General features: G+C 42.7%; 1 protein-coding gene across 1 annotated transcript in view; it reads right to left on the reverse strand.

Annotated features, from left to right (window-relative positions):
- The window catches only part of NUP107 (nucleoporin 107), a 50,118-nt gene that overhangs the window by 12,307 nt on the left and 18,389 nt on the right, over positions 1 to 19,422 (reverse strand). The window contains exons 15-24 of the mRNA XM_030215426.1: positions 19,234 to 19,293; positions 18,567 to 18,712; positions 15,583 to 15,631; positions 12,989 to 13,058; positions 10,003 to 10,121; positions 9,530 to 9,568; positions 8,138 to 8,288; positions 6,139 to 6,251; positions 4,292 to 4,394; positions 2,107 to 2,267 (exon numbers count right to left, since the gene is read on the reverse strand). Coding sequence (XP_030071286.1) covers positions 2,107 to 2,267; positions 4,292 to 4,394; positions 6,139 to 6,251; positions 8,138 to 8,288; positions 9,530 to 9,568; positions 10,003 to 10,121; positions 12,989 to 13,058; positions 15,583 to 15,631; positions 18,567 to 18,712; positions 19,234 to 19,293 — 1,011 coding nt within the window. The remainder of the gene's footprint in view (positions 1 to 2,106; positions 2,268 to 4,291; positions 4,395 to 6,138; positions 6,252 to 8,137; positions 8,289 to 9,529; positions 9,569 to 10,002; positions 10,122 to 12,988; positions 13,059 to 15,582; positions 15,632 to 18,566; positions 18,713 to 19,233; positions 19,294 to 19,422) is intronic.

The following is a 19,422-nucleotide window of genomic DNA, read 5'->3' on the forward strand; positions in this document are numbered from 1 at the left end:
GTAAAGGATAGAGGCGGGACATAGCCCTAGCCACTTTAAGGCTCGCTTCCGGGACATCCCATTGAGCCGAAATTAAGGGGTGCATGGCTCATGCACGTGGAAGGTTCTAGGCGGGCGCTTCGTCCCCAGCATAATGGCAGAGCCAACAGGGGCTGAGGGAGAGACGTCCTCCGGAGAGGAAATCATCAAAATGCCCATGGCCTGCACTAACAGGTTGGGCAAATCCTCTGGGCTAAAAAGCCGCGCTGCAGAGGGGTCATCCGCTCCATCCGAGCGGGGATCCGTCTCCTCCAAGGAATCCGCAAAGGACCGTTGGGAGACCTCAGACACGCTGCCCTCATCTAAATCGGAGGAGACAAAGTCCTCCAAGGCCTGGAAATCAACCCGAGGGCGTTTACCTCTGGGAACCTCAACCTCTTTATCAGAAGAGGGAGCAGGGGCAGCGTTTTGCATGAGGAAAGCCTGATGCAGCAGCAAAACAAACTCGGGGGAGAAACCCCCCAGACTGTGCACTTCCGCAGCCTGGGCAACCGCCCTAGACGCACCCTCAACCGGCGCTCGCAAGAGCGGGGGAGAGACATGCTGCGCATCCAAAATGGCGTCCGGCGCGACACTCCGCGAAGGAGCCGCGCGGGAAGAACGGCACTTAACTGTAGCCGCTTTGTGCCGTTGCCCAAATTAAGGGCGTTCATGGCATTAATGTCTCCAACCTCAAGGGCGGCCCACGAAGAAGCCGTCCGAGCCGCATGGCCGGCCAAGATGGCGGAGGCGAGGAGCGGGGGATGGGCGTTTATGGCGGGAAAAACCGCCACGCCGGAGGAAGGACCGGGACATTCATCGGTCACGAAACTGTCACCCAACAAGGGCGAATCAGGCTGTAAGACCCCCGCATCCCCTCTAGAAGCGCTCAAGCGATCCGGGGAGCGACCCTTTGCGCCCTCGCCCTCCAACGCCATATGCCACGAGGAGAAGAATCGGGGAACCCCCTGCCCGCTATAAAAAGGTAAAATTACCTGCTTGCCGCTCCGAGCTGTAACGAACTGGTGTCCCAGTGAGTAGCTGCAATGAACGTTTAAATAAACGTCGAAATAAACGCCTTTAAGGACGTTTAAAATTTTTTTTTTTTTTTTTTTTTAAACGGAGCCAGCTGGAGGGGGGAGAAAAGGAGGGACCTGGCACCACCAGGTTTGCACTTGCTCAAAAGAGCCCTCAACCCCAGGCCTCAACAAAACCTAAGGATTAGGCTTGGAGGCCTAGCCAGAGCTGCTGCTGTGTGTGACCACCACCTGCTGAGATAGAGAACATACTGAGGAGTTTCCGGCAGCACATGACCACATATAGGGAGGCAAAAGTTTGCTCTCTATCTCCACCTGCTGGTAGATGGACACAACCCACCAGTCTATGGATTGATCAGCTTGATGATATGGAATGTAGCAATAAATTTATTAAATAGCATACAAATGCTACAATTAACCTCTGGACAGACGTTTTATTGGTTGACCACCATCTCCTCCCTACTTTTTCTACTTTCTTGGGTTTACCGTAGGGATTTTTTTCTTGTTTGTGGTGGTGTACTGTATATCACCACAGTGTATCCCGTGAATGGCTGTATATCAAGCATTTCATTCGTTTATTCATTAACAAACAAGCAAATAAATAAATAAAATGCTCAATGTCCAGAGGACCTGAGCATACGGCAAAGCAACAGTTGTTGCACACTTCCCGGGAGGGTTCTGGACTGATCTGTCAGGACAAAAGGAAAGGAAATGAACAGGTAAGTTTCAAATTTCACCTTCCTTATCATCCTGCTAGACCCAGTCCAGGTACATGAAAAGTACCCAAGCCCTTTTGAAAGAAGGCGGGAGGAAGACAAGGCCTGCTCCGAGAACACCAGCCCCAAAGACTGGGATTGAAGCTACCAGAGTTCAGCTGGTCATAGCCAAGTTTAACAACATAATACAGTGTATGCTAGAAACTGTAATATTCTAGGCTTTCCGTATGTGAATCACAGATGAAAAGAAATAGGATTAAGTCCAATTAAAAAAAGAAACTCAGGCAGGTATTATGCTAGAACCCAGAACCCATGCACACCGAGCCCCTTCTTACCAGATATGCTCTGATACACAAATGTTCTCGGACAGCGTTGTCATCATCGGCCGGGAGGGGGTTGTCCATCCCCTGTTCCTCCCACTGATTGTATATCTCTGCTATTGAGTCTTGAGGAATCTTCACAAATACCTCCTTTGCTGCCTCATGTTTCTTGGATGCTGCAAAACATTAAAGGATTTAAAATCATTTCACAGTATTTTATCAGCTGCAGCGGTGGATACAGTATAGAAGAACAGGATCAGCCCACAAGTAGAACATAACGGCGCCTCCCTGATGACATCAGACTGGCTTAAGATCCCATCCTAGAGGGTTTCTTAATCCTCTGATACCATAAGCCAGGGCTACAGGAAGGGCCATAAAATGCAGCTTGTCTTGTGGAATTCCCAGTTCCGTTGCCACCGGAGACCAAGAGCTGGAGTATTGGCATTAGCAGCGGAGGCTGCATTTCTCCCTGCTCAGTGCAGCTGGGACCATTGCGGCCTCCTCCTTCTGCCAAGGGAATGGGGGAGGCAAGGAGAAAAAGGGATTGGCTTTGTGAGACATGGTGTGAATGGATAGGAAAAGGGGAAGAGACTTGACATACTACCTTTCTGTGGTACAAATCAAAGCAGTTTACACATTATATACAGGTACTTTTTTCTGTCCTTAGTGGGCTCAATAATCTAAGGGGTTTTTATTTTCCTACCTAGGGCAATGGAGAGCGAAGTGCCTTGCCCAGGGTCCCAAGGAGCTGCAGCGGGGAAACAAACCCAGTTCCTCTAACCATACTGACTTGTTCTTTCCTCTCCTGATCCCCTCTTTTCTCCTCTCCTCCCATCCTCCCTTCCCATTCTCTGTTCCTTCTATCACTCTTGCTCGAGATCTCTTCTCCATGCATGAAAGAGAAAGAGAAAAAGAAAGAAAAAGAGAAAAAAGAGAAAAAGAAAGAAAAAGAGAAAAAAGAGAAAAAAAGAGAAAGAGAAAAAAGAGAAAAAAAGAGAAAAAAAGAGAAAAAGAAAGAGAAAGAGAAAAAAAGAAAAAGAGAAAAAGAAAGAAAAAGAGAAAAAAAGAAAAAGAGAAAAAGAAAGAAAAAGAGAAAAAAAGAAAGAGAAAGAAAAAGAGAAAAAAGAGAAAAAGAAAGAAAAAGAGAAAGAAAAAGAGAAAAAAGAGAAAAAGAAAGAAAAAGAGAAAAAAAGAAAAAAGAAAAAAGAAAGAAAAAAAAGAAAAAAGAGAAAAAAGAAAAAGAAAAAAGAAAGAAAGAAAAAGAGAAAAAAGAAAGACAAAGACAAAAAGAGAAAAAAGAAAGAGAGAGAAAAAAGAGAAAAAGAAATAGCAAGAGAAAAAGAAAGAAAGAGAAAATGAATGAAAAAGAGAAAAAAGAAAGAGAAAAAGAAAGAAAAAGAAAGAGAAAAAGAAAGAAAAAGTAAAAGAAAGAGAAAGAAAGAATGAATTACCACGTAATTCTCGCAAGCAGGTGCCACAACACGGAATGCTATTTTTGCTGCATTAAGTGCCATTGGCGAAATGAAGCTAGTTGTACAGGAGCCCCTAAAATCCCTACTTCACAAGATAAAGGCCAAATAAAGTAACCGGGCATACAAATGCCAAAAATGATTTATACATATATATATATATATATATATATATATATATATATATATATATATATATATGTAAATTTAAGAAAACTCTTCCCATGGGAATCCAGGGGTTATGACTATAGCTTAGAAGATCCAACAAGGCAATTAAGAGCATAAGAGTAGCCATACTGGGTCAGACCAATGGTCCATCTAGCCCAGCATCCTGTTTCCAACAGTGGCCAATCTGGGTCATAAGTACCTGGCAGAATCCCAAATACTAGCAGCATTCCATGCCACCAATCCCAGGGCAAGCAGTGGCTTCCCCATGTCCGTTTCAATAACTTTTTAATGTGTTATTCTAAATTCACATTCAAAGTAGTGCTGTCACAATGGAACAATATTTCTAATATGTCTTTGAAATGAACAAAGTGGAGTGGAGGAGTGGCCTAGTGGTTAGAGTGGTGGACTTTGATCCTGGGGAACTGGGTTCGATTCCCACTGCAGGCACAGGCTTGTGACTCTGGGCAAGTCACTTAACCCTCCATTGCCCCAGGTACAAATAAGTACCTAAGCCGCATTGAGCCTGCCATGAGGGGGGGGGGGGGGGGAAGCAAGCTTTATACCTAAGAATTTCCTGATAATGGCATTGCTTTGTTTAAGTGCTTCGGCCCTCTGTGCAGGATCAAAGACGAGCCAGTCGATCACATCAATCTTCAAACGGTCCTCCTAGAATCCCAAAAGATGCCATGCAATCAGTAAGATTCAGGTAAAACAGCAGCACAAAAAAAAATCTGTCCGAAGTATTAAATTCTACTACTAAGCAGAAAGTTCACAGAAGACATCAAATGGCCTTTTATGATATTGATAACGGAAACTCTCATTGATCCTTAATAAACAGCTACAAAATCACTCACATTATTTATTTAAAATATCTATTACCCTCTCTATCCACAGATCTAGGCATTACCAGGAGCATTTTCCCAGTATGGTTTCCTCTGAATTGCAGGATGAATTTCAAAATTCTTAACCTCACCTTTCAGGTCCTCTGCTCCAGATCTCCTAGATATGTTTAAGATCTCCTTAGCCTTTATTGTTTCTCTTGGTTACAGACATCGATGGAAAAATGTCTGACCTGTGCCTTCACCATCCAGAATCTACTAGGTGATGTTGCCCTTTTTATAGCAAAAATACTTTTGCTGCATTTTCAAATTAATAACAGATGACAAACCCATTCATCATTAGGGCCACCCAAGCTCTAACCGGCAAATGTCACAGTGGTTAACGAAGTTATTCAACGAAACTGTTCAGTAAAGTCCTGCAGAATATCCCCCTCCTGACCCACCCAGGGAGATTTAAATGGGCAGGACCTCTTCTACCCAGTTAAATAGTTTTGACTATCAAGTAACGGGCCCATGCAGCTCATAAGAAAGGATAAGAAACCTATATGTGATGGGCTCTCAACACATTACAAAAGGAAGCTCGAGATGAAGGTTTTTCCACTGTAGTGGAGAAGTGGCCTAGTGGTTAGGGTGGTGGACTTTGGTCCTGGGGAACTGAGTTCGATTCCCACTTCAGGCACAGACAACTCCTTGTGACTCTGGGCAAGTCACTTAACCCTCCATTGCCCCATGTAAGCCGCATTGAGCCTGCCATGAGTGGGAAAGTGCGGGGTACAAATGTAAAAAAAATAAAATAGATACTATTGGAGATTCTACATGGAATGTTGCTACTATTGGAGAATCTACATGGAATGTTGCTATTCCACTAGCAACATTCCATGTAGAAGGCTGCGCAGGCTTCTGTTTCTGTGGTTAGGGTGGTGGACTTTGGTCCTGGGGAACTGAGGAACTGAGTTCAGTTTCCCACTTCAGGCACAGGCAGCTCCTTGTGACTCTGGGCAAGTCACTTAACCCTCCATTGCCCCATGTAAGCCGCATTGAGCCTGCCATGAGTGGGAAAGCGCAGGGTACAAATGTAACAAAAATAAAAACAGATAATACAGCTGTGTGTGTGTCAGCGGAGCACGTGGGACTCGTAAGCCTATAAGCTTTGGGTAGGAAGCGGATGAACTCCTGATGCAGGCCTGATGGCCGAAACACGACGTTGTGTCGAGTCTTCAAATTATCAATAAAACTGTTTTTTATCGAACATCCTCCAGTTTCTGGTATCCTTGGTCGCTCTCCCACTTTTTCTGCGACAATGTAAATATGTCAGGTGCAAAAGTTTGGATACCCTTCCAGTTCATTCATTACTACTTTTTTTCATGTTATCAAGACCCAAAATGTTTAAGGAGCAATCCTATAACTAGGACCCTCTATTTAGGCATCCCAAGGATGCAGGAGTGGGTAACCATGATCCCCGAGAGCCATAATCCAGTCAGGTTTTCAAGATTTCCACAATGAATATGCATGAGCTTGATTTACATGCAAATACACATATTTTTTTTTTTGGGGGGGGGGGTTTGCCTTACCTCTGTGGTGCCGGAATCCAGGACTGGCACAATGTCATGGTGAGTAAATGCACCAGTATCTTTCCTACGAATGTTTTCCACAACCGTTTTTGTTATTGTTGCCACGTCAAGTCCTATAAAAAAAAGTTATAGGAATGTGCGTATTACACAAACTATTTCTACATCCAAAGTCTGGCAGTGGAAAAAAAAAAAAAAAAGCAATGAACAGAATAATACAAACTTTTGCCTTCTAAAAATTCTTACCTTGGGGTGCGGCATCCACAGTGAAGGCGAGCGGCGCTTCACACTGCCTTCGCATGTGTCTCAGCTCTGCCTCTGGTCCCGCCCTCATTTCCTGTTTCCAGAAGGGCGGGACCAGAGGCAGAGCTGAGACACATGCGAAGGGGGAAAAAGTGCGTCTTATAGTCCAAAAAATACGGTACCTGTTAAATTTCTTTCCATTCAGCATAATCAAAACTTTTCTCTGCATCTAGTGACATAATACACATGGGATGCAGAGACATTTTTGGAGCCTAGTATGTGACAGAAGACTCTAGAATTTGGCCACCGCCATTCGACCTCTCATAAAGCCACTGAGTTACATATTAATTGAGGCATCGGTATGGCCAACTTATCTGCCAGCAATTTTGCACACATTTTACAATCGTAGTTAATAAGTGATATAGGTCTGTAGTTTTTCACCAACTTGGGTCTCTGCCCAGCTCAAGAAAAACAACAATTATAGCTTCAGTAAAGAAATCTGCACTGCTGTGACTTTGGATGAAAGTTTGATGTAACAGGAGCCATGGGGTTAAGAGCTAGTCAAATCAAACATATAAACGGCGAGTGACCGTACTCACTCGCAAATGCGCAGTAGAGACCTTCTCTGCCCCGCCCCCACGTCAATACGTGATGACGGGGGGGGGGGGGAGGGGGGCGGAACACAGAGGGTCTGTACTGCGCATTGCTGAGGGAGGGACACCGCCGTCTAACGCTCCCCCCACCCGAGTCGCCGCCCTCGCTCCACTATTGAAACAGCGAGGGTCCGGGAATGCAGCACTGAGCTCTGCTGAGCTGCCGACATCGCCCTTCCTTCTTCTCTGCCTCTGTCCCGCCCTCGACGACGTTACATCACACGAGGGCGGGACAGGCAGAGAAGAAGAACGAAGGCCGACGTCGGCAGCTCAGCAGAGCTCAGTGCTGCGTTCCCGGACCCTCGCTGTTTCAATAGCGGAGCGAGGGCCCGGCCGGGTGAAAGGTGGGTGGTGACGGCTCGGTGGGGGGGGGGGGGGGCGCGGGCTCGGTGGGGGGGGGGCGCGAACTCGGAGGGGGAGGGGCAGCGGCGAACTCAGCGGTGGGGGCGGGCCTTTCAACCCCCCCTTCCTATAATAGCCCGTTTTTACGGGCTCAAAGTCTAGTATAAAATAAAGCTTAGATGTGATCCTGTCAATTCCGGGGACTTTACTTTGTTTAAGGCCTTTAATAGCCCTCCTAATTTCTTCTCCCTCATTTCTATCTGGGATTTCGATAGTGGCTGGTATTAAAGACCTCAGAAAATAACTGAAACCCTAGTAGGATCAATGGTTGAGGTATATAAATTCGGATAAAACTTTAGGAACTGAGCGGCCATATCCTTTGAAGTTACACAGAGCTCAACACCTTCTTGAATATGGATTTTTGAAGCTTAAATGGTTTAGTTTGAAAGCAATAAATGCATGGCATAAAATTTCTCTATTATTAAGCCTAAAAAAATCTGATTTAGTTGTCAAATCAGATGTATAAAAAAAATGAGCTAGCTGCAGCTGAAATCTGAGCATCCATACTCAACTTGATAAAATACAATGAATACGATTAAAATAACACTGTTCGTGTTGTGGAGATGTAGCACACATTGGTTCGAAAACATGAACAGACCAGGTCACTCATAACGTTTCAATCTTCTGTGAAATTCAGCAGCCCAGATCTTTGCTTTCCTTTGCAGCAAGTGTAGAGCTATAAGGTCAGAGTGCAGAGACCTCACCTGCCTCTTTGGCCAGTTCCAGGCAATGCTGACGCTGTTCCGAGTCCGTAACACCTTCCAAAAACATAGCATACTGCACAATAGCAAGCTCCTGAGGCAAGTGGCTGACGTAAAAAGCAATTAGATCAGTGTGCTTGTCATTTATCAACAGCTGTAGAATGAAAAACACATACACACGTTTAACAGAGACATACAGATGTCCGCAATGCATATTATATAGAGAGATACATTTTACTAGCTGACACTAAAGGTAGTCAATCAAGTGAAACCAAACCAGTGCAACTTCCCTGGAGGATCAGTAAATCTCCTCCTAAGTTTGATCCTATGCACCCCATGTATATAAGGTCTGTGCGGCTCAAAGATTACTCAAAGAACAATTTAAACATGTACAGTGTGATATCAAATTCTGGGTCGTCATCATAGAATGAGCAATAATGTGTCAACAGTTAAGTCTCATGGCTCAGTCTTGTGATCACATTTCTCTACCCTTATCTCTTGGGCCTGCAACTTTCAAATGTCAATCAGTCCTCTGGGCTCATCAGGGACTCCATCACTCCACCTTTCCACAACAAATAATGAGTGGAGTGGAACAGGTAGACGTGAATCGCTTGTTTACGCTTTCCAAAAATACTAGGACTAGAGGGCACGCAATGAAGCTACATAGTAGTAAATTGAAAACAAATCTGAGAAAATATTTCTTCACTCAATGTGTAATTAAACTCTGGAATTCACTGCCACAGAATGTAGTAAAAGCTATTAGCTTAGCGGGGTTTAAAAATGGTTTGGATGGCTCCCTAAAAGAAAAGTCCATAAGCCATTATTAAAATGAACTTGGGGAAAATTCCATTGCTTATTTCTAGGATAAGCAGCATAAAATGTATTGTACTGTTTTAGGATCTTGCCAGGTACTTGTAACGTGGATTGGCCACTGTTGGAAACAGGATGCTGGCTTGATGGGCCGTCCTTTGAAAAGCATCACTTTTGGTTTAAACTACCACCAGTAGAGCCGTTGCAAGGGGTAGGCAAGAAGCCCTATTGACATAGGTGCCACATCACCCTTTTGAGTCAGACTGTGAATGTGCAAGACAGAGAATGTGGTAAAGGTGGGTAGCTTAGCAGAGTTTTAAAAAGGTTTGGACGGCTTCCTAAAGGAAAAGTCCATAGACCATTATTAAATGGACTAGGGGAAAATCCACTATTTCTGGGATAAGCAGTATAAAATGTTTTGTACTTTTTGGGGATCTTGCCAGATATTTGTCACCTGGATTGGCCACTGTTGGAAACAGGATGCTGGGCTTGATGGACCTTTGGTCTTTCCCAGTATGGCAATACTTATGTATTTATGTAGTAAGCTTGCAAGAGATGGGATTAAAATGCTGAAAGTAACCTTACCTGGATGTAGGTCTTTAAAACCTCAACAGAAACTTCTTCCTGAAAGGAGGAGGGAGGGGAAAAAACCCCCAAAACAAATGTTAATGATAGAGGGAAGACTAAAAAGACATACACACACGTTATATTTTGGTTTATTTTGCATTACTATAAGGTAATGAATTTATGCATAAGAGCATTAATTAGCTTTTCACAGAATAGTAAATACATTTAAAGTCAAGGATTATACCCCTCAATGCCTAAACAAAAAGACCATCGTTACCAGTTAATAAAAACCAGCACCAAAACTGCCAACCGTTTATGAAAAATCCAAGGGCAGTGAAAGATCTTATCTGAAAGACAGCTGTTGGTGCAATGCCCCCTCTCTCCTCTAACTGCGAGAACTGGTCTAAACTCAGATTCACAACTAGAAATGGTACTAGCTTAGCACAGAGCTTTCATTTACTCTCCCGGGACCCGAGAGTGACATAAAATACCTTTGTCTCCAAGCCCAAGGTTCGGAAGAACAGAATGAGGTGAGTCATGAAGCGGAGGAGGTGCCCTGGCAGCGGAGTCCTTCCCCTTGAAAGCCACTCACTGAATTCATCCATTAAACCTATAAAATCGACAAAGAGTTTCAGCCCAGAGGTAAAAACATTCACCATTAGTGGATGACAGAAGTTATATGCTGAAGTTCAGTTTCTTTTCTACCATTTATTTTTTTATTGTTTTCAATAATAAACTAAATAACAATACGAACCTTAAAGCATAACATACAATAGCCATTCATAACATATTCGTATGCTCTTGTCTCATCTCTCCCCTCCCTCCCTCCCTAATAACTCCATCGACTCAACCTTCCCCTTCACTCTGTACATGCAACTAGATAGAGACGTTCTGAGAATATGACCATTGTTCATAAATATCCCAAGTTTTATAGTGTTGCAGCAAACGTCCTGTCCTTAAGGCCGCAAGTTTTGACACCAAGCAAATATAGCCCAACTTACACAAAACTGCTTGTATATCCAGAAGAGATGGTTGTTTCCAGGCCGCTGCCAGTACCAGCTTGCTTGCCACAAACAACTGAGCAGCAAATTGATGTATAGAGTTCTGAACTCCCACTGGCGTAAAATGCAGTGGTCCATTTTCATTACATCGTTCACCCCAGTCACCTCGCACAGTTTCCCACTCATGGCAGGCTCAATGCGGCTTACATGGGGCAATGGAGGGTTAAGTGACTTGCCCAGAGTCACAAGGAGCTGCCTGTGCCTGAAGTGAGAATCAAACTCAGTTCCTCAGTTCCCCTGGACCAAAGTCCACCACCCTAACCACTAGGCCACTCCTCCACTGTTGCTACTATTTGAGATTCTACATGGAATGTTGCTATTCCACTAGAAGTCGGCCCTTGCAGATCACCAATGTGGCCGCGCAGGCTTCTGCTTCTGTGAGTCTGACGTCCTGCACGTACAGTGGTGGAAATAAGTATTTGATCCCTTGCTGATTTTGTAAGTTTGCCCACTGACAAAGACATGAGCAGCCCATAATTGAAGGGTAGGTTATTGGTAACAGTGAGAGATAGCACATCACAAATTAAATCCGGAAAATCACATTGTGGAAAGTATATGAATTTATTTGCATTCTGCAGAGGGAAATAAGTATTTAATCCCTCTGGCAAACAAGACCTAATACTTGGTGGCAAAACCCTTGTTGGCAAGCACAGCGGTCAGACGTCTTCTGTAGTTGATGATGAGGTTTGCACACATGTCAGGAGGAATTTTGGTCCACTCCTCTTTGCAGATCATCTCTAAATCATTAAGAGTTCTGGGCTGTCGCTTGGCAACTCGCAGCTTCAGCTCCCTCCATAAGTTTTCAATGGGATTAAGGTCTGGTGACTGGCTAGGCCACTCCATGACCCTAATGTGCTTCTTCCTGAGCCACTCCTTTGTTGCCTTGGCTGTATGTTTTGGGTCATTGTCGTGCTGGAAGACCCAGCCACGACCCATTTTTAAGGCCCTGGCGGAGGGAAGGAGGTTGTCACTCAGAATTGTACGGTACATGGCCCCATCCATTCTCCCATTGATGCGGTGAAGTAGTCCTGTGCCCTTAGCAGAGAAACACCCCCAAAACATAACATTTCCACCTCCATGCTTGACAGTGGGGACGGTGTTCTTTGGGTCATAGGCAGCATTTCTCTTCCTCCAAACACAGCGAGTTGAGTTCATGCCAAAGAGCTCAATTTTTGTCTCATCTGACCACAGCACCTTCTCCCAATCACTCTCGGCATCATCCAAGTGTTCACTGGCAAACTTCAGACGGGCTGTCACATGTGCCTTCCGGAGCAGGGGGACCTTGCGAGCACTGCAGGATTGCAATCCGTTATGTCGTAATGTGTTACCAATGGTTTTCGTGGTGACAGTGGTCCCAGCTGCCTTGAGATCATTGACAAGTTCCCCCCTTGTAGTTGTAGGCTGATTTCTAACCTTCCTCATGATCAAGGATACCCCATGAGGTGAGATTTTGCGTGGAGCCCCAGATCTTTGTCGATTGACAGTCATTTTGTACTTCTTCCATTTTCTTACTATGGCACCAACAGTTGTCTCCTTCTCGCCCATTCCGCCCGTTTTGTAGCCCATTCCAGCCTTGTGCAGGTGTATGATCTTGTCCCTGACATCCTTAGACAGCTCCTTGCTCTTGGCCATTTTGTAGAGGTTAGAGTCTGACTGATTCACTGAGTCTGTGAACAGGTGTCTTTCATACAGGTGACCATTGCCGACAGCTGTCTGTCATGCAGGTAACGAGTTGATTTGGAGCATCTACCTGGTCTGTAGGGGCCAGATCTCTTACTGGTTGGTGGGGGATCAAATACTTATTTCCCTCTGCAGAATGCAAATAAATTCATATACTTTCCACAATGTGATTTTCCGGATTTAATTTGTGATGTGCTATCTCTCACTGTTACCAATAACCTACCCTTCAATTATGGGCTGCTCATGTCTTTGTCAGTGGGCAAACTTACAAAATCAGCAAGGGATCAAATACTTATTTCCACCACTGTACGTGCAGGACGTCAGACTCACAGAAACAGAAGCCTGCGCAGCCTTCTACATGGAATGTTGCTAGTGGAATAGCAACATTCCATGTAGAATCTCCAATAGTATCTATTTTATTTTTGTTACATTTGTACCCTGCGCTTTCCCACTCATGGCAGGCTCAATGCGGCTTACATGGGGCAATGGAGGGTTAAGTGACTTGCCCGGAGTCACAAGGAGCTGCCTGTGCCTGAAGCGGGAATCGAACTCAGTTCCCCAGGACCAAAGTCCACCACCCTAACCACTAGGCCACTCCTCCACCATGGCTACTACAGTGCAGCTCACTGGATACCTTCCTTGTCCATTTTTATACCCACCAATGTCTCATCTACAATGCAGCAAAAGGACCAATTCTGGTAAACGTCCTTCAAAACCCCAAAGCACTGAATCTTACCATCAACACCTCCCAGGATGATGAACTTTTGAATAACATGATAGTGTTCTTTGTTTTCTTCCAACACTCTCTGAAAAGCAACAGGTAGATGCGTTAAAAAAAAAAAAAAGTTCCATCCTTCTGAAACACATGACTAGACTTTATCAGCAGAACACTAGATTTCTGAGCTGCCAGTCCACATTTTCCTAAAAACATTGGGTCCGATATTCAAATTTCAGTTTATTTGAGGCTTGATATACCGCCCATCAATAGGCAGTTTACAAATTGTACAGTAAAAACAGAACTAAAAGGACTAACTAGTTATAAATATAGTGAGCGAGATGGGTGAAAAGGAAATAGAATAAACGGGAAATAGGGGGAAAAGAGGGATGGGGTAAGGAAGTGTCTCTTGCATGCTGGCGCCTGAAATGACTGGCAGTACACAAGAATGGAAGATGCCGTACACAGTTCCAAAGTTGATCAGTAAAATCGTTTATTGCTCAATTATATAATGGTACTGACAAACTGAACCCAACTTAGGCTCTCAACTGGAGGACGTGTGTTTTGTATCTTCACTGAAGTTTGCGCTGCTAAGCTTCTGTGCTTTAGCGCCTCGATGCTTACATTGCCTTATGCTCTTTTGGCTGGCTGAGAAGAACCCCTGAAGGAGGCTTGGGCACCAAAACATGGCATGTGTTGGGTTCACTTTGTCAGCACCATTATATATAATTGGACAATAAACGTTTTTACTAATCAACTTGGGAATTGTGTTTGGCGTCTTCCACTCTTGTGTACTGCCTGTGATCATCTGTGGAAGGTTTGTTTTCCTGTTTTGTGCCTGAAATGACTGTGAGGCAGATCAATCAAAAGAACCATGAAATAAAAAAGTTTTATGTGCTGCTTTATATTTAAACTAAAGAAGTTTCCAAGCGCAGAGAAAAGGGAAGAACATTCCATAAAGTTGGGTCAACAACAGAAAAAATATGATGGCGGGAAGAATCATAGCAGCAGAAGGGGAGTAGCGTCATCAAGACACTTCCAAAAAGCCAATGAGACGGAAAGTAGAAAATTGTTCTTTAATGGTAGATAAGACTCAATACGGCACCATGTTTCGGCAAACAATGCCGTGTCGAGCCTTATCTACCATTAAAGAACAATTTTCTACTTTCCGTCTCGGCTTTTTGGAAGTGTCTTTGTTGATCACGCTACTCCCCTGCTGCTACATATTTCCTCTCGCAGCAGTTCTAGTTTCTCCACTTTGGTGGTTGTTCCTTTGGAAGAATCACAGGCAATTTGTCTGATGGTGGGAATAACTAATAATTTTGCTGTGAGGATTGAAGAGTACAAGCCGGTATATACAGAGTAAGGAAACAATCCAACAGGAGTGGGAGTCCAGTTAGACCATCAATAGAAGAATTTTGCATATTATTTCTGTTGGTGATCATATTTTCTTGCTGACCGCTGCTTATACTTGGCAATTCAATACCGGGTCAAGGCCAGTATTGAATTTCCAGGTTTACGGAGCCAGCAATACCACAGCCGGTTAAGTGCGATATTCAGCAATTAACCGGCTATGGTGAACCGCATAAAGATGACTGATTTTTATGTGGTCCTATTTATTCAATTACCATGGCCTCCCTGCAGGACCTCGCTCCCTCCCTCCACCTCCCCATGGAGTATCAAGGACCCCCCCCCCCTACAGTTGTGTGGGCTTACCTAACCGATTCGTAGTGGTCTAGTGGGGAAATGGGCAGGATCAATGTCCACTCCTACCTGGTGTGTCAGCTGCATTAAAATGGCTACCATAATGCCCCAAAGTTCCTTTTTTTTTTTTTTAAAGCAAATTTAGAAATGGAGCATCTTATTTCCTCAGTCGGTTACCAGTTCTTCAACTGGGCCAGGAGATGTCTTCCATAATCGGGCCAGGAGCTCCACTGAACACCTGAGATGGCATAATTCCCTTATATGGTAGAGCCCATGTTGGCTGACAGGCACAACCCTCAGATTCTGGACTGGTCTGGTGAAGATACTAAGGAAACACTCAATTCCTTTTGCAATGCTTGTTTCACTGTAATTCTACATTTCAATAAATATATAACTTGAAGAAAACAGACACATGCACACCAAGCTGGAGTCACAAACAAGAGAAAAGAAGGTCTGTTCTTGGCATCTGCCTGCTCCCAGATACTTTGTAAAAACATCTGTTACAGCAGCTGTTTCCCGATACAGTTTCCTCTATTCATACAACAGCTGCAAACAGGTTACATGGCTACAGACTCTGCCATCACCTCAAATGTTAGATTTTACTTTAAATGTTATGTAAAATGCTATTTTGTAAACTTATCCAAATTTGCAAAGTCAGAAAACGGGCTAAATTGTTTAGGTAACATTATTTCAATCCAATGCTAATGTTATTTCAAACAGAAGAGCCGGTACAAACTGGAACAGTGCAAAAGCTGCAGCAACATTAACATGAGAGGCATTTTGTCCATTGTAGACTTTGGTGGCTTTTTCATGCCAGTATGGGAGAATGGGAACAAACTGACTGCAGAGAACAAGAAAAAGGATAAAAAAAAGAAAAACCTCCAAAGAAAGGATACATTTTAATTGTATACCTTTTTATCTGTGGCCTGAAGTTCTTCAAACACTTTTTCTAAAGTCCAGCTTGAGGGTGAAAAACAAAAGGAAAAGCAGGTCTATTAAATGAAAGAATGAGCTTCACATGCAAACTTCCAGTGGAAGCTGGTTTCCCCCCATCCACTTCCACAACCCCCTCTGTACTGTCTGGTATGTCTAAACGTAAACACAGTGCCCTATATATACTTTATCCATCAACTCAGCAGCAATTCTCCCAAACTGGGCTCAGAGAGGAAGGGTCTCATGATCACCTGACACTCACTGGATCAGACAACACATGGGGTTAATTCTATAAGGTGGGACTTTACATTTACACTCAGACTATAAGTATAAAAGTTTAGAATAGTAGACTTGGGCAGTACTTCCCTCTCTGTGGCCTTCTCCTGGACCCCATCTATCTTGGCCCCTCCCTTTCCTTCAGGGCTCATTATATTATAATTTTCTGGACCATGAGAATAGGAATCTCCTTGTTTGGTTCCGATATTTTATCTTCTTTTTTTAAATCTATTTCTATATTTCTTGCCAAGTTCTCAGTCAATTTCATTTTTTTTTGAACATATGATTTATCATTTTCAAATTTATTAACCCACTTTTTTTTGTTCTCAGTATTATCAAGTCAGTCACCAAACAGGGATACCAGAATTTCTTTAAACAATAACTAGTTTTTTGCAAAAAATAAAAAGTACACCACCCTCTGCCTGAAATTTATGGTTTATGTTCTACCATATACCCTTGGTTCAATAAAACCACATATGAATCAAGAAGTGACTTTGTAATCACACATAAAATGTAACTATGATCCTGCATCAGTTGTGCACAGAATCTTATTATTAGACTACTGCACTGTTTTGTATTTGGGGATGGAAGAAACAAAACAGCAAAGATGACCAACAAAAGCAAAAAAACAAAAAACATAAAAATAAAATATATATATATATATAAAAAAACGTCAAAATTTAAAATTAATCATAAGATATGTGTTTAAAAGATGAATACATCAAAATCAAAAAATTACATAAAAAAGGTGACACTTTGGATGTAAAAATGAAAAATCAACTTTATTAGCCAGCTGTGTCGAGTTCCTTTCTCCTTGCTACAGTTTGGCTAATAAAGTTGATTTTTCATTTTTACATCCAAAGTGTCACCTTTTTTATGTAATTTTTTGATTTTGATGTATTCATCTTTTAAACACATATCTTATGATTAATTTTAAATTTTGACGTTTTTTTATATATATATATTTTATTTTTATGTTTTTTGTTTTTTGCTTTTGTTGGTCATCTTTGCTGTTTTGTTTCTTGTTGATTTCCTTGCAAAGACTGGTTTCTTCTGTTTTTTGTATTTGGGGATGCCAGCTACAAAATTAAACTTATTATATATTATACAAAAATGCCAGAGCTGGCTTATAATCAAGCTGCTCTCGTTTCCAATCAATTAACTTCAGGTTTTTAAAACAAGTACACTGGCTAGCAGTGCAAGAACATTATTTGTTCAAAATATTACTCACGATACATAAAGCTTTAAACCAGGAGTCAGATCATCATTGTCAACAGTACTTAAATTTTATGTTCCATATTGAACGCTAACTCTGCAAATTCCGGCTCTGAGAAAGTTACATTTTGAGGAAACAAGAAAGAGTGTTTTCTCTATTGACGGTCCATCAGTGTGGAATCAGTTACCCAAGCAGATCAAATTTGATAGCAGATCTGAAAAAATTTAAGAAGGGGCCATTTATTTTGTAAAAGCCTACAGAACACTGGATTAAATGTTTATGACCTGCCAAGACTGTATTTTGTGTGTCAATTGTTTATGTGGAGATTATGTATGTATTAAGTGGAATAAAGGCGGAATGTAAGGGGGTCTCTTACTAAGGCACGCTACCGTTTTTAGTGCGTGCTAATATTTAGGGCATGCTACACATTAGAAACGTCCATATATTCCTATGGACCCCTCTTAACATTTAGTGAGCCCTAAATATTAGCGTGCACTAAAAATGGTAGCGTGCCTTAGGAAAAGAGGTCCTAAATTATTAAACTTAAACTTTATTTGTGTGTTGGATATATTTGTCCTTCGTATTTGATGGAATTGGCAACACTATCATTTTGGGTCCATTTATTGGATTGAATTACAATTATCTCTGGGTAATAAATTTGGGGAAATAATTATAACCTCCCCATTTTAAAAGATTTAAAACAACCAGAATCAATTAGAAGCCTGTGCCCTCAATTCCGTATTTTGTTAAATTGCCAGATCTACTGACGGTACAGTTAACACAATATTGATGTTCTTTACACTTCTCAGACGGCTTTCGGACATTTTTTTTTTTAGTACAGAAATAGTTATAAGCTCTCTTTTGGGTAAAGTAAGGTTATTATTACACGAAGGGAAAAGTGCGCTATTGTTTCAATGTGATTTATCATCTGCTTCTGACTTAGTGGATCGTTCCCTCCTCCGTTAAAATGGAAGATGAATCAGCAGACACGGTGGAAGATGACCTTTACAAGTCTTTATTGAAGAGAGTAGGTAAAAGGATACCCGACACGGCCATGTTTCGCCTAGCAGGGCTGCTTCAGGGGGCGATATAATACCTCAAGGAGTTATCCTCTCACTTTTCCCAAGGTAGGAGAACTAGGGTGTGGTGTAACCACCTCTCAGGTAATACAGTTTACATTCCAAGCTTCACTTTGGTTCACCTGTGACTCCTAGCCAGCGTAAACTACAGGGCTCAGCAGGAGTTAGGCTGCCACCTGCCTGTCAGTTCAAGGATCACCAAGGAGAGGGGTCTTAACAGGAGAAAGAACACAAGTCTCTGCGTGCACATAAAACCTCCCTTTGCACCATACAAACTGCAAAGGAGCAGCTTTAATGATTTTAAAAAAGAATGGTTTAACAGTGAAACCTTCCAGGATTTAGAAATTTTGAGCTCAGCACACACACACATTCACAGTACATGGCAGCTTACTTTGCATCCAGGTACTCCCTGGGCAGCTCTTCGGTCTCATAAGTGCTCATCACTGACACCCGAATCTCCTGCTCTACGAGACTGTCCACCATGACCCTGAAGTGTGCCCAGACGGTGTCTTCCCAGGTGTCACACACTGGAAGAAGCTAAGCAAAATTAAATGAATGCATGTTGTGTTAAAAACATCCGACAAGGAACTTCTAGCTTTACTCTTAAACACAATAGCAAAGTCCATCATGTGAACAATGCATCATATTGTTTTCCGTTCCATTTACAATCACACATCAAGCATTAAACCTAATCAAGAAATCCAATAAAGCTGCAAAAAGACAAAAAGATCCACAAACAGTATCCCAAGAAAACAAAACGAATAAAATAACAACAAATAAAGGCACCCTCGCAGTCTCGAAAAGGCAGCAAGACGGAAAACCATGGAGGTGGCACATACAAGACATAACTAGCCCAAGAACAGCAAAATCCACATGCCAAAATTAGTTTACCCTACAAGCTTGCTAGTCAAACAGCCAAACACATAGAAAAGCCGCCACCTGCAAATGCTGTTATAGGTCACATTATCAGAGGAAGTGCATTCCCAGCAATGGACAGGACACTCCATGGTGATTTACAAAAATAAATAAATAAAAAGCGAGATAATAATACCACTCACGTGTCTGAGATTCCCACTGAGTGTTGCGTAGATTGCTCTTTCGTATCGACTGAACTGCTCCTAAAAACGTTTAAGGCCAACAGTCAACTACTAAACAATTTAACTCTCTTCACATCTTCAGCATTTCAATAATATTCACTAGGCTACAACTACCGTGTTTCCCCGAAAATAGGACCAACCCCGAAAATA

Source organism: Microcaecilia unicolor, chromosome 9, assembly GCF_901765095.1.
Source record: "Microcaecilia unicolor chromosome 9, aMicUni1.1, whole genome shotgun sequence".
NCBI classification, from domain to species: Eukaryota; Metazoa; Chordata; class Amphibia; order Gymnophiona; family Siphonopidae; genus Microcaecilia; species Microcaecilia unicolor.